General features: G+C 39.3%; 1 protein-coding gene and 2 pseudogenes across 1 annotated transcript in view; 1 reads left to right on the top strand and 2 right to left on the bottom strand.

Moving 5' to 3' along the window:
• Lnp1 (leukemia NUP98 fusion partner 1) overlaps positions 1-1,859 on the bottom strand; it is a 21,729-nt gene extending 19,870 nt beyond the window's left edge. Inside the window, exon 1 of the mRNA XM_004636622.2 lies at positions 1,701-1,859. Coding sequence (XP_004636679.1) covers positions 1,701-1,859 — 159 coding nt within the window. The remainder of the gene's footprint in view (positions 1-1,700) is intronic.
• A 9,902-nt stretch (positions 1,860-11,761) lies between these two features.
• Positions 11,762-12,681, bottom strand: LOC101570568 (annotated as a pseudogene).
• A 730-nt stretch (positions 12,682-13,411) lies between these two features.
• Positions 13,412-14,259, top strand: LOC101569096 (annotated as a pseudogene).
• Positions 14,260-14,675: the final 416 nt, after the last annotated feature.

The raw sequence follows: 14,675 nt of genomic DNA, 5'->3' as shown, positions 1-14,675 counted from the left end.
AGAGAGAGAGAGAGAGACACAGAGAGAGACAGAGACACAGAGAGAGACAGAGAGAGAGAGACAGAGAGAGAGACAGAGAGAGAAAGAGACAGAGACAGAGACAGAGAGGCAGGCAGACAGAGACAGACAGACAGAGACAGAGAGACAGAGACAGAAGACAGAAACAGAGAGACAGAGACAGAGAGAGAGAGAGAGAGAGAGAGAGAGAGAGAGACAAAGAGAGACAGACAGAGATTAAAAGGGGAGTGCCATACAAAACAGAATCATGGAAAGCTAGAGCTACAAAGTTTCTCAGAGATCAAGTCCAACTCTCCTTTTTCATTTCTAGAAAGAAAACAAGGGAATGTTGACACTTGGCTTTTGTCCTAGAGTGTGTGTAAAAAAGCTATTTTGAAATAGCTGTGTTTCAGAGAGGTTTCATTACTCAAGCTTTCTGAGTGGCAATAGTAAGAGGTTCTTTGGTATATTTTACTACATCTCACAGGTATTATCCATTTGGAAACGTTGAAGCTAAAAGTGAATCAAACTGTCTGCAGGTGAGATAACTCAGCAGACTAAGCACCTACATAGGCAAGCGCAGGGACTAGGTTCGATTCCTGGCACCCCGTGCTGCACTGGCCCCACCCTCAGGTGTGCTAAGCCAGGCACCAAGACTGGTCATGGTGGCACACTCCTGTAATCCCAGCACTGGGGAGGCTGAGACAGGAGAAGAACTACAAGTCCAAGCTGTGTAGTAAGACCCTGTACTAAATACATTTGAAAAAAAAAAAAGTCAAATCAATTTACCCCGTGACTTAGTAGGCTCTGGAGTTGGCAGAAGCAAGGGACTGGGGAAGAAGTTTCTGGTGACTAGAATCCTAAGTAACTTATGAAAACCAAAACCCAGATCATTGTCACATAACTGTGAAGCACAGGACAAAGTTGTCTACAGTGAGATTTTTCAGCACCTCAGTTGAGGAGAGTGATTTGCCCCCCTGTACTTAGTGCTGGTCAGTTGACTGATTCCCCTCTTGGAAACTGTCCTGCTGAAATCTTGTTCTCCACCTGACACTCAGCCTTGTCAATGGGCAAATGGTGCTAACCAGAGAATTTCCACTGTTTTCCTCATCAGAAAAAGGAGAAAAAGCACAACAATTTATCAGAGGTTATTTGTTTTGCAGAATCCCCAATTCCTTAGAGGTCCCCCAAACAGTAAAGCTATTTTTTTGCATTTCAAAAAGACAGGGGAAATCACTCATTGATGCAGAAAGTCACAGAGACTGTAACACCAAGTTTCTTTCCTTTGGTTTGAATTCTACCACTCAGTGGAATTATTTCAGGCTTATCAAAAGACCTAAGTGGTAAAAAAAAAAAAAAAAAAAAAAAATCTTGGATTATAAAAAACAAAGAAATTGTTATCTAATAGATTCAAAATCAGAACCCTTAAAAAACAAGATACAATGGTAAAATGGGTTTTCGAGGGTATTTAAAGAGGTTTGGAAGTACTGTTTTCTTCTTTCCTTTTTTCTTTTTTTTTTTCATACCATGGATTGAACTTAGGACTTAGGACCTTGCATTTGCCAAGCAAGTACTTTAGTTGCTGAGCTACATCCCCAGTCCCTGGAAGTACTGTTTTCAAAGAAAAATACTCTTCAAAAATTTTCGAAGAGAAACCCCCTCCCCTCGTCTAGCTCTCCCCTAATTCCATGATAACTACTCACTGGGCAGGGCAGGGAGGTTTTCCTGTACTTGGTACCATGCAGGCGGTGGTGTTCCCGAAGTCCTTTCTCCTCCTCTTGCCAGCTGTGGCCCCAGAAGCTGCTCATCCATTTGGCAAAAGACACATCATCGTCACCATCATCATCACCTTTGTGCTCCATGTAAAGGTGATTCAAAATACTGAGAGTCTGGCCCTAAACCCAACAGGAATACCAGCCCACAAGGCTGACCTGACGAAGCCCAGAATGTTCGCAGAAGACAAAATGAAAACGGTACTTTGAAATGGTCTCTGTCAATGGCATCCTTAAAGAAGAAAGATTTACTAAACAAAAGCTTCATCATCAGGCAGCCTTGAGCAATGTCTATTTATAAACTGTGCGGCCCACACTCCCCTCCCCTTTGAGAGATTTTTTAAATCCTCTCATTGCTGGGACTTGTGCCTCACAGCCCAGAGGCAGGAAGCACAGTCCACTGCCTGCATTTCCCTGAGCTGCACTGCCAGGGGCATGCGATGGCATCTCCAGCTGTCAACTATGATGGAGCATGACCCTCATACATATGCCTGTCCCCTAGCTGCAGGCTGGCAGTGAGATGGGGCCTCATACAAGGGAAAGACTACAGCCTGCCAGGTGGCCAGCTGCTGAGATGTCACAGTGAAACATTCTCCTACAAAGTCAAACGGGTGTTGTCAGAAAATCCAGCTCTAGGTCAAAGTAAGCTGTTTTCATCAAAGTATGAAACATACAAATAACGCACTTGCAAGTGTAGAATGCATGAAATGAGAATTAGTTTGATGAATTTGCACATATGTACACCCCTCTATCATCCTCCACTGTGTAGATAAAGACACACAGTATTCCCAGCACTCCAACAAGTTCGTTCTATCCCCCTTTCAATCTGTACTCCCTTCAAAGATTACTATTTCTTTTTTTGTTTTCTTTGTGCAGGGTCTCACTACACAGTCCAAACTTGTAGTGATTCTCCTGATTTCTGCCTCCCAAGTGCTAGGATTATAGGCATGTGCTACCACGGCCGGAGATTACTATTTCTGACCTTGTCCCCTTAGATTAATTTCACTTTGCTTCAACTTTCTTTCAATATGGCTATACAGTTTTATTTATACAATGACCAATATTATGGAAATTTATGCAGATTTATGGAATAATGCTAGTTCATGCTTATATATTACATATTAATATATATTATTTTATATTATATATGCATTTTCTAAATAAATTTGGTTGTTGCAAGATCTTACTATGCAGCTTGGACTCCTGGTGATCCTCCTGTTTTCAGCCTTCCCAGTGCTGGGATTACAGGCATGTGCCACTGCACCCGGACTCTACCTGGTTCAGCCTGCCCTGGGGTCACGACTGGCATGGCATGTAGTGCTAGGGTTTGAAACATGGTCCCGGCACTTGCCTAAGCTTGCCTAAGCAGGGACTTTAGTCCACTGAGCTATTATATATATATTCCTATAATTTTTTAAAATCCTGTACATGGTTATATTAGGCTATTGTTTTTGGTTGTTTACAGTAGTTAGGGATATTATTTTTTAAAAACTTCTATGAATTTATAGTTCCTGTCTTTGTTCACTGTTTTCAAGATAAAGAGAATATGACTTTTATGAGGTCTGTACTTTGTCAAGTAGGGAACCAGGTATTTTATAAATGTTATTATTTTTATTATAACAACCCTGTGACTAAATTTGTAGAATATTTCGCAGATGAGGAAATTGAAATTCAAACACAATATCACCTTCCTGAGAAGAAATTCCTAAGTATCACAGCCAGGTTTGAAGCAAGGCTCTTTAAACCTTGCTGTCAATATTCTAAGAGACCTTCGAGATATCTTGCATTTTCAAACAGGGAGATTTTTTGATATTTGAATATGAAAACCCTTCCAAGAATCTAAAAAAGATGATAGGCCTGATGACCAGGCCAATATTTCTAGAGCATTGTACACTTTGCATGTTATAAGGAAAAATAACCTAAGTATTAAAAAAATGGCTTACATAATTTTCTTTTTTGCCTTAGAGAAAAATGCATGCTTGCTATAAAATTTTTGTTAGCTACTAGGGCAAAGCTCCTTCTCAGTGACCCAGCAAAAGCTACAGATATGGCATCACTGCTGATTGTCTCCATTACTTAAAATAGATTATCAGATAACTTTTGTTGGAGAAGTAGTACCAGGTTTGTCCACAAAACTTAACTGTGGTTGTTAGTTCAAGCTGCTAAATAAAAATACCATGGATAGAGTGAATTAACAGATTTGTATTACACATAGTTCTGGGAGCTGGGAGGACCAAGATTAAAGAACCAAAAAGGGTTGAGAGGATAGCTCAGGGACATAAGCAACTGCTTGGCAAGTGCAAGGTCATGAGTTAGGTATCTGGTACCACATGCAGTGCCAGCCCTGGAACCAGGTGTGGTGGCACATGCCTGTAATCCCAGCACTAGGGAGGCTAAGGCAGGAAGATCGCTATGAGCCTGAACTGTGTAGTGAGATCCTGTATCAAATAAATAAATAAGCAAATAAATAAATAAATAAATTTAAAATAACAGAACTAAGAAATCAATGTCTGGTGAGAACTTTCTCCCTCTCTTGTAGATAGTTGCCTTCTCAGTGAATCCTCATATGCCCAAGAGAGAAATTATTACTCTTGCGTCTCTTCCTATAAAGGCACTGTATTAAGGTTCTCCAGAGAACCTCTAACATACTGACTGCTTTTGGATAATTTTTCTACAACTAAGGACTCAACCGAATTGTTTGAGCTGGACAAAAGAACACTCAGACAGGAGAGTGCAGGCACATACATACACACGCATAAGACACATACACAGAAGAATGGAATGAATGAATGGATCAACACAATTATGGATTTTGAGATGCCCTAGCACCTTTTATCTGTAAGTTGAAGAATGAAGAGCTGGTGGTATAACTCAGTCTGTGTCCAAAGGCATGAGACCCGAGGGAGCCAGTAGTGCAAATCTAAGTGCAAGGGCAAGAGAAAATGAGATGAAATATCCTGTGCCATGCAATGACACACACAAAAGAACAAATTACTCTTCCTCTATTTTGCTCTGTAAAAGCACTTAGAGGATAGTTGATGCCCATCCACACTGGAGACAACAATCCTCCTTACTGAGTCCACCAATTACAATGCTCACCACATCAACGGCTTCACAGACACATCTAGGAGTAATATTCAATCATGACAAATCAAGGTGACACATGAAAAATCACAGGTACTAATTTGCTCATGAGAACTCTACTTCATGTGTGTTTGCTATTGACAGTTGAAGTCAGGGGACAGCAGAGCATGGGCAGGGGTCTCTCCATCCACTCCTGATAGATAGGACTCTTGACTGCTCAGAAAAGTCTCACAAATACTACCTTGTGTTCAGTTTTCCAGATTATTTGAAGTTTGCAACAGTGAACTGATACCCTGATTACTTTGTGCACCCTTCTGCTTAATTATGGTTTGGTTAGTAAGTGCAATTGTCCCAGTACTGTAGTTCTAGCTCAGCACTAGAGAGCACTCACCATTCTATAGCATGCATGAGGCCCTGACTAAATACAGCTGTCCCAGATAAAAGTTGATCTTTACTAGACTGTTTTTTAAATAAATGACCAGGACAGAATGAGAGCAAGTTATGTAAGCACATCATAGTTCTGAAAATTTGGGGTTTTGTCATAACCAATTCTTTTTTTTTTTTTTTTTGCGGTACTGGGGATTGAACTCAGGCCCTTGCACTTGCCAGGGAAGTGCTTATTCCACTGAGCCATCTCCCTGGCCCTTTTTCTTTTTCTTTTTTTTTATAACCAATTTTTAAACATGATGTTTTTCTGGTTGACATTTAAAAAAATATTTTTCTGCATAAATTTGTATAACCCTTCCAGCTTAAAAAAATCCAGATAACAATAAGGAAAAATGTAAAATTATTATTTCTAAGTAACACACTAATTTTATAGTAACAGTGAAAAACCGAAAACCCAGCATGTGGGAAGATGTAGGTGGAAAAGCACATTCATCTTGCATTGCTGCTTTTGAACAGCAAAAGGCTCTGAGGACTTGAACTTCAGCTGACGGCTAAGCCAATGATCCCAGACAGCAGTGCTGTCCAGGAGACAGCCAGGCATAGCCCCAGCTCCAACACTCACCAGGAACACTTCCCAACACTGTCCATACTCATGTGGCACTAACTAAAATGATGCCACAGAGAAATAATACTAATAGAAACGGGTTGCCTTTGAATAGTTTGTCTAAAATGAAAGATTGAACTGAGTTGTTTGAGGACATGGAGACCTGCAGCAAGAGGATACACAGTGGGAAGGCACACCGAGGCCCTATTAACCTTCATCTAGCCTGTATCCCCTGAATAGTATGTATCATCATCGAGATGACTTAGTTGCAAACTCTGTACCTCTTGTTATGTACCTAGATTCTCATGACATGTTAATCAGCTTCAATTTACTAATCAGAATTACAATGTATTTGATTTGATTTGATGCCTGAGTCAAATTAAAAGAGGTTAATATAAATAATAAGAACCTCTGGCTAACATGCAGATTTACAGTTAAAGGGATTTTTTTAACTGAATATATCTAAGACCCCTGAATTTCAAGTGAAGTCAGTACTACTGATTTCATCCTGCAAATTGGGAGCCTATTAATAATTTTACAATAAGATGCCTTGGCCAATGGATGGACTATGCACACCACACACACAAAAATACTATAATAGGTACAAAACTGCTTATATTTATTTTTTATTTTAGTTTAAAGAGAAAAAATGTAACAAGAACAAAGGCAAAAACAAAGCAACATAAAACAATAAAAATGATATAGAACTTCAAAATAAGAATAGGAAATTAACAATGGTTGCTATATTACATATTGCTATCATTCAATTTGTTGCTCAGACTACCAGATATAGAAACTACTATATTTAGAAAGGACTAATGTCAAGGCTGGCCCTTTGCTGTCATCTAGGAGCACATATGTTAAAAGTTCTTGCAGTAACATAAAATGTTCTTTAAATTTTGTAAGCATGACCTACACTATTTAAATAATGAATGTGGTTTACATTATATTAGTTGATTTTTTTTTATCAATGTCACAAAGACCTACAATAAACTTAGGAAAGATTCATTTTGGTTACAGTTTCCAAGGCTTCAGTCCATGACTGGTTGGCTCCATTTTGCACTGTGGAAAGGCAGAGAAGCCATGGAGAAACACAAGAGGTTAACTAAAGTAGCTTACATCATCACAGCCAGAAAGGAGGAAGAAGGAAAGGGAGGAGGATGGAGAGAGAGGGAGACTGAGAGAGAAGGACAGGCTGAAGTCTCAACATCTCCCCCTGGGATGCACTGATCTAACCTCCTCCACTAGGCGGCCCCACCTCCTAAAAGTTCTACCACCACCCAGTGATGCCATAGGCTGACAATTAAGCCTTCAACACGTGGTCTTGGTCTTCATCCAAATTATAACATGCTGAACAAACCCTTTTCCACTACAGAGGACTTTCTGGGTGTAATATGCCTCCATCACCAGTACCCATAAAAACTTCAGGAACTAAGTCTCTAATGAGCATCCCTGGCACATTCCTTATACATGTCAATATAATTCATTACACAAGGAATTAAGTGTGTCTTATGTGACTGTACTGAAAGAATTACTCTTGGAAGTTTGAGTCAGTTTTCTTGCAGAGCCAGTTTTGCCTATGTACATATTCTATTCATTAATTTTGTTTTGCATCTTTTCATTGTCATAAGTCTTAGCCTTCACTATCATCGTATTCTAAGCCCTGTGATTTCTTTTGATTACTAAACCTAGTTTTTATCTTGGAAATTCCAATGAGGAAGAAAAAGAAAAGGGAGCTCCTCAAATCTTTCAATAAAAATTCTCCCCAAGCAACAAGATATAATTTTTTTTCAGTATCAATGGAAACATACTTTATTGGTAACCAGATACTTCAACGTTTTCGATTACATACATCATGCAAAATGATTCTCTTCACATATTTATCTAGTAGCTCATTTTTATGATTTTTTCTGAGATTATTATTTGAAAAGGTGCAGTGATTGCAATAGTAAAAACCATTCAGGAATATGACTTTCAATGTAGTAAAATACTACATAACACATATGAATATACTGTTATCTCTTCTGAAAGCTTAACTCTCCTATATAAATAAATCTATATTTTGGAAGACAATTATATATAAAAAATGGCAATAGTTTTTGCATGTGCTGAACTAATAAAAAGAAACTACAAGAAGAAAATAATTTTAAAAATTAATTTTCAAATAATTTTTTCCTGTTTTGGAAGTGGGGTGTTGCATAACAGGTATTAAATAAAGGCAGAGGTGGTTTTGGAATTGAATGGTGGCAGAGGCTGGGATAATTTTGAGGAGCATGATAGAATCCAATTTCCTTAAACAGACTGTTAGTAAAAATTTAGAAGCTAATATGAGAGAGAGCACAAAGAAGGAGGCTGGCAGAGAACACCTATATCACCCCAGAGATTATGTAAAAGGCTGTCCACACTCTTAGGAGAATCCTGATGTTAAAGGTGTTGTCTCTGAGGGCTCGAAGGAAATGAAAAAAACATTGAAAAACTGGAAGAGTTCCTTACCACATAGTGACAAAAGCCCCGCTCAACACTGTAATTAGGTGGAAAGCAGATACTTATAAACAATAAACTTCAATATTTAGCTAAAATTTCCAAGAAACTGTTTAAGATTTGACCTGCTTTCTTCTTGCCAATTATAGTAAGAGGTGAAAGAGACTGATAAATTGAAGAACTGATAAGTAGGAAACTAAGACTGATGACTGAGGAAATCCTCAGCCTATCCAAATGACAAAAGACCCTAACACAGCAGAAAGGCCTGTTCTACAAAGGGAGATAAGGGTACAGCCATACTACTTTTCATAGTATGTCACAAAACTCAAAAGGCCTGAGAACTTGGTCTCTAAAGAGGTTAAGGGTGTGACTCATATACTTTAGCTATCTCAGGAAAACCCAAAAACAGAGGTGGGATTACTTAGGAAAGATGTGTGAAGAAGCAACCTGTCCATGGAGTGAAGTCCCCATCACACATACAGGATTCAGTTTCTTGACAATATTACAGCTGAACACTGACACCTTAAACTGAAAAGTATGGGAATGTGATACAAATGGAAAAAACAAGCTCGGCTAGAGGTGCACCTTTCATGAAAAGAAAAGGCCTGTGAACTACAAATCAACCCTAGGCCGTGAAACCTGATAGTGTGAGCCTGCTGCACTTGTACGTTGCTCAGCTCCTTTCTTCACTCGTTCCCTGCTTGTGGAACAGAAATGTTTGTAACTTATTCTACAATTGTATGCAATTATGCTTGGGGGGACACAGCTTAATTTCTAGATTCATGGGTGAAGAGAAGTTATGCCTGGGGATTCATACCCAGAGTCTCTCTCACCTTTTTTTTAGTACAGGGTCTCACTACACAGATTGGATTTGCAGTGAGTGATGTTCCTGTTTTTCATCCTCCCAAGTGCTGGGATTACAGGCACATGCCACAATGCCCAGTCTCAACTGCCATCTCAGTGTGCCCCAGGGCAAGGCAAGAACAGCAGGCTGGGGATTGAACCCCAGTCCCTGCGTTGACCTAAGCAAGCACTTTAGAGCACTGAGCTATCAGGCCAGCCCTTCCAGAGTCTCTTAATTGAGATGATTTAAATGAGATTTGGAATTTCTGAGTAATGAAATTCAAGTAAGATTTTGCACTTTGAGTTAATGTTGTTACAGGTTTAGACTTCTGAGCACCCTTGGGTGGGATAAATTTATCTGGGATAGAAGTAAATTTTTTAAGAAATGTCAAATGTGGTAAGTAGGAATAATAATGCTCTTTCATCCAAGGTAATATCCTAATCTCCAAACCTGTGATCAAGTAGCCTGAAATGAATTAACAAAACAAACAAAACACTAAAACACTTTGTAATCTGATTAATGTTACTATGGTATCTTAAAATATAGAACTAATCCTTGGTTATCTGGTGGGCCTAAAGTAACCATGTACATTCTTATAAGCAAAAAACTTTTCCTAGGTGTTACCAGGGAAATGTAGGGCCAGGAATATAGCTCAGTCAAACAAGTGCCTGCCTGGCAAGTGCAAGGTCCCAAGTTCAATTGCCATTACCAAAAAACAAAACAAAACAAACAAACAAAAAAAAAAAACCAGGGAGAGGTGATCAGGGAAGGGTCAAAGAGATACAATGACAGTGAATTTTAAAATGAAAGAAGGGAAGAAAGGCCGAGGAATTAGGGTAGTCCTTAGAAGCTGAAATACCAAGAAATGATTTTTTATAACCTCTTAAAAAACAAAAAACAAAAATGCAGCCCTGTCCAACCTGGATTTTAGTACAATGAGACCCACACTGAACTTTTAACCTACAGAATTTTAAGAAAATAAATCTATGTTACTTTAAGCTACAAACTATAATTTGTTATGGGTGCAATACAAAACTAACCAGAAATGATGACCAAAGAAAAGAAGAAGTGTGGTTTGGGAAGAACACCATATCTATAAATCCTCATGTAGTAGACCACACTGGAGAAATGCTTGGTGTTAGCAGAAACATTTATGCTAGTAATTCTTTTTTTTTTTTTTTAATGTATTTAGCATAGGGTCTACAGGGTCTCACTACACAGGCTGGACTTGTATTGATCCTTCTGTTTTTCAACCTCCCAACCACTGGGATTATAGGTGTGTGCCACCATGCCCAGCCTCAATTTCTGTCTCAGCACACCCAGGGGCAAGACCAGCATGCAAGCCAGGGGATCAAACTCCAGGGCCCCTTCATCTGTCCAAGCAGGTGCTTTAATCCATTTAGCTATCTGGCCAGCCTGTGCTGGTAATTCTTTAAAGTCAGTTTAACTGAATTTACATTCCTATATTTCTACAGTAGCTTTGTTCTGGAATAGAATAGTAGGTTAAACAGAAAACTGTTTAGAATATATAAAGGATCTCCTAGAAAAATCTGTTGAATGCATGAATGCAATCAAGGCACAGTCTGGGAGGGATTGTAGATACCTGATTTTAAAGCACTGCTAGGGCCGGCCAAATAGCTCACCAGATTAAAGTTCCTGCAGGGACAGGGAGATAGCTCAGTGGCACTGAAAAAAAAAAAAGTATTGTAAAGTTTCTGCAAACAGGCAAGGAGGAGGGAAGGCTGGAGGGGGTTGGTTGGTTGATCCCCAGACCTGCCTGACAGCCCCACCCTGAGGCAAGTTGAGACTGCAATTGAGACTGAGTGTGATGGTACATGCCTGCAATCCCAGTTCTTGGGAGGCTGTAAACAGGCGGATCATTCTGAGTCCAATCTAGTAGTGAGACCCTGAACACCCTGTAAACCCTTCCCTAAAAAAAGAAAAAAAAAAGAAATGATGATTAAAATGAAAGACATTAAAGCAGAGACAGATAAAAAACAGAGGAATTGGGGCCCAGGAGATGGCTCAGTGGAATAAGTGCTTCGTTGGCAAGTGCAAGGACCTAAGTTCAATCCCCAGTTCCACAAAAAAAAAAAAAAAAAAAAAAAAGAGAGATCAAAAAAAGAGGAGCATGAGAAAATGATGAACACTCAAAAGAGTGTGTAAATCTTTAATAGGAAGAATAATTATTACATGATCAAATACTTTCAAAATCAGAATTTAGGCACTTTTCAGTGCTTTTCAACTTATTTGAGCAAAGAAACTCTGAATGGCTGTTGGTCATTGCTGCGTCAAGAAACTTTAGTGAAAATTTCACCAAACGTGTTTATCACAAAGGGTTTTTTTTATTATCTCTGCAGCAAATGCTGCTACATTAACACTCACCACATACCCAACTGATTTACCCAGAGAATTATAAACCCTGCAATTAAACTTTCAAACACATTTACCTTAAGATACTCATCTATGTTATGCCTGTGCAATATAATACCAATAAAAACCAAAATTTATCTGTACAATAAAAATAATTTGAGTTTTTTTCAATGCTGGAAGTACAGTATTTTCCTTATTAATATGGCACATTACCTATTGTTATCTGCAACTGCATGGATAGTAGCAATATCGTTTTAATTGGTGGAGTATCACAGTGTTAACAATATCTGCTTCTTACAGCATCAAAGTTTCATCTACTAGCTCCTTATTTGGAAAAGACACCACAACAATCAAGTCAAGAGTTGCAAATTCAATACAAGCCCGTACAATAAAGTCCCAGACATCCAGGATCCTAGGTGTACTGTTAAATCTTTGTACCAAACGACTCCCATCTGTTAACCTGATTTGCATTTTTGTGGTTGACACTGAATCATCATTAAGAACAACTATATTAAGTATGATTTATCTTCTTCTTCTGGGGAGGAAGGTGTGCTACCTATTTCAGTTGTAAGGCTTCCAAGTTTTTGTCCTTCTCCTCTAAGAACCTTGAACCTCAGTCTAGGTTTTATGTATTCTTGATCCTGATGATCCTCCATACCCAAGTTCACTTGACCACCATGCACCAATCTCTCTCAAGACTCTAAAAACTGAACATTTGTTGGGTCATTATAAAGTCTCTATTCTCCATCATCTAAACTGAAACCATTGCTCCACAGCTCAAGCAAAATCTGAACGTCTCACAAATGATTTTCTTCATGTATATTCAGACTGTTTGCAAAAGGAATTACCCAGTTTAAATCCTACACCTGTAAAGGCTTTGTCATCACTTGAGGATCTTGTGGCTTCATTCAAAAGGGTATCCCCACGTTCCTTTGCTTCTTTGAAAAGTCCACTCACAATTTTCCCCGTGCAGGGAATACATGTGATCCACTGTATTCATGTTCACCTGAATAAAATCATTGAAGTGGTATATTTGTGGTCTCTTAAAAGACTGCAGCTTTGGGTCTATCAGGCTTGCAAGATTTGCACTGCACTTCACCTCCATATAATTCTGCTAGGGCCATCTGTAAATCCCACATGATCAGAGGCCTGAAAGTCCTTGTCTCTGCTTCATCCCTCTCTACACTGCCACCCTCTGTGGATGCAGTGTCAAAATTATGTATCTATAAATTTATGACAGAAAAGGATTTTTATACAGGACAGGGAAAAAAACCAGAATTCCAACTCCATTTAATTCCTAGTTTAGCCCATTTCTGTAAAAATAAAGGACACATGACTCCTCCTGATTGCTTGGGCTAAGGTATTTAAAACAGATTTGAGACTCTGAGGAGAGAACAGCGGCAGGTGTCAAGTCTTAGCACTGGAAGAATGTCTTCCCCAGCCTGTCTTGGAAGCCAGGCAAGAGGGGAGGCCACACCCTACACTTGGGGCACAGCCACTGGCTTTGCCTAACAGGAGCCCTGGACAATTGCCTCGAGGAGTTGCTGCCAGGGGCAATGGACCAAAGGAAGCCTTCCTTTTGTGCCCAGTACTGATAAATGAATAGACATACAGGCCAATACAACATCATAGAGAATTAAGAGACATACATACATATATATGCCTGCTGGGGTCATGCTAGAAAACCCTGTTAGAAGGGCTGGCGATCCCCTCCCTTTCATTGCCGATGGAGTTCTTCCTTTTGGAACTGAATTGCCTTCATAGATTTTTTTTTTTTACCCTTACTGTTGCTGCTTCTGCTACCACAGCCTCCACTGGGCCCATCTGCCCCGAACCCCTCCCATTATCCCACCTCTAGTCCCACACAAGATGTTACGGGACCTAGCAAAACATTTGGCAAGTTCTAAAGCTCAGCTCCAGCAAGTAGAAGCTGCATGATCTGAAAATGGAGAAAAATGAAGATTTGCTAAAATTGAAGAAAGATTTACATGAAGTTATAGAACTAACCAAAGACCTTCTGTCAACTCAACCTTCAGAAACTCTTGCAAGTTCAGACAGTTTTGCTTCTAGTCAGCCCACTCATTCATGGAAAGTAGGAGACAAGTGTATGGCAGTCTGGAGTGAAGACGGATAGTGTTACAAGCAGAGATTGAGGAGATAGATGAAAAAAATAGCACTGCCATAATTGCGTTTGCTGGTTATGGCAACACTGAAGTGACTCCACTGTTGAACCTCAAGCCTGTAGAAGAAGGAAGGAAGGAAGGAAGGCAAAGGACAGTGGCAGCAAATCCACGTCAAAAAAAGAAATGATTAGGGGCCGGGAAGATGGCTCAGTGGAATAAGCATTTCCCTGGCAAGCACAAGGGCCTGAGTGCAATCCCTGGTTCCACCAAAAAAAAAAAAAAAAAAAAAAAAAAAAAAGAAAGAAAGAAATGATTGCCCAGCAGCATGAATATAAAAAGAAGAAAGCTTTGAAAAAAGCACAAAGAATAAAGGAACTTGAGCAGGAATGAGAAGACCAGAAGGTGAAGTGGCAGCAGTTCAACAACAGAGCCTATTCTAATAAGAAAAGCCAAAGGTAAAAGAGGAGTAGTTTTGCCTCACCTGAGCGTGTAACTGTCAAAGTTGGAGAAGGAACTTGTGGAATTGCTGGTAAACCTATGACGCAGTATCAAGATACTTCTAAATACAACGTTAGGCATTTGATGCCTCAGTAATCAGAAAAACTGTTGGATTTCATCTCTACAGGTTATATTTTTCTAAAGGTAAATTATTTGCTAGGTGAGTAAAGAAGATACCATTGTGGTCATTGTTTGACCTCGATGGAATGAAACTTCAAGAAGTTGCATGTGATAAACTGTTATTCATTTAACTTTTCATTGCTGCTACTATAGTTTACCAAGGCAACTTTTCTAGATGGAAGCTGCTTCATTTGGCACTTAGGTGAGTTATTGATATACTAATGCCAAGCCCCCATTCACAGTGGTAACTTAGAATTTGACACACAATTATTGATTGGAATGTGAAGGCAAATGCCAACCACCTGTTAGAGATCTTCTTCAGTTTGTTTTCAACTTTAAAATCTAGCTGTCAAGATAAACCTAAAAAGGGCCGGGGAGAGAGTTCAGTGGCA

The sequence above is a fragment of the Octodon degus genome, unplaced genomic scaffold, assembly GCF_000260255.1.
Source record: "Octodon degus isolate 3935 unplaced genomic scaffold, OctDeg1.0 scaffold00081, whole genome shotgun sequence".
Classification (NCBI taxonomy): Eukaryota; Metazoa; Chordata; class Mammalia; order Rodentia; family Octodontidae; genus Octodon; species Octodon degus.
This window is presented reverse-complemented; position numbering and strand designations above follow the sequence as displayed.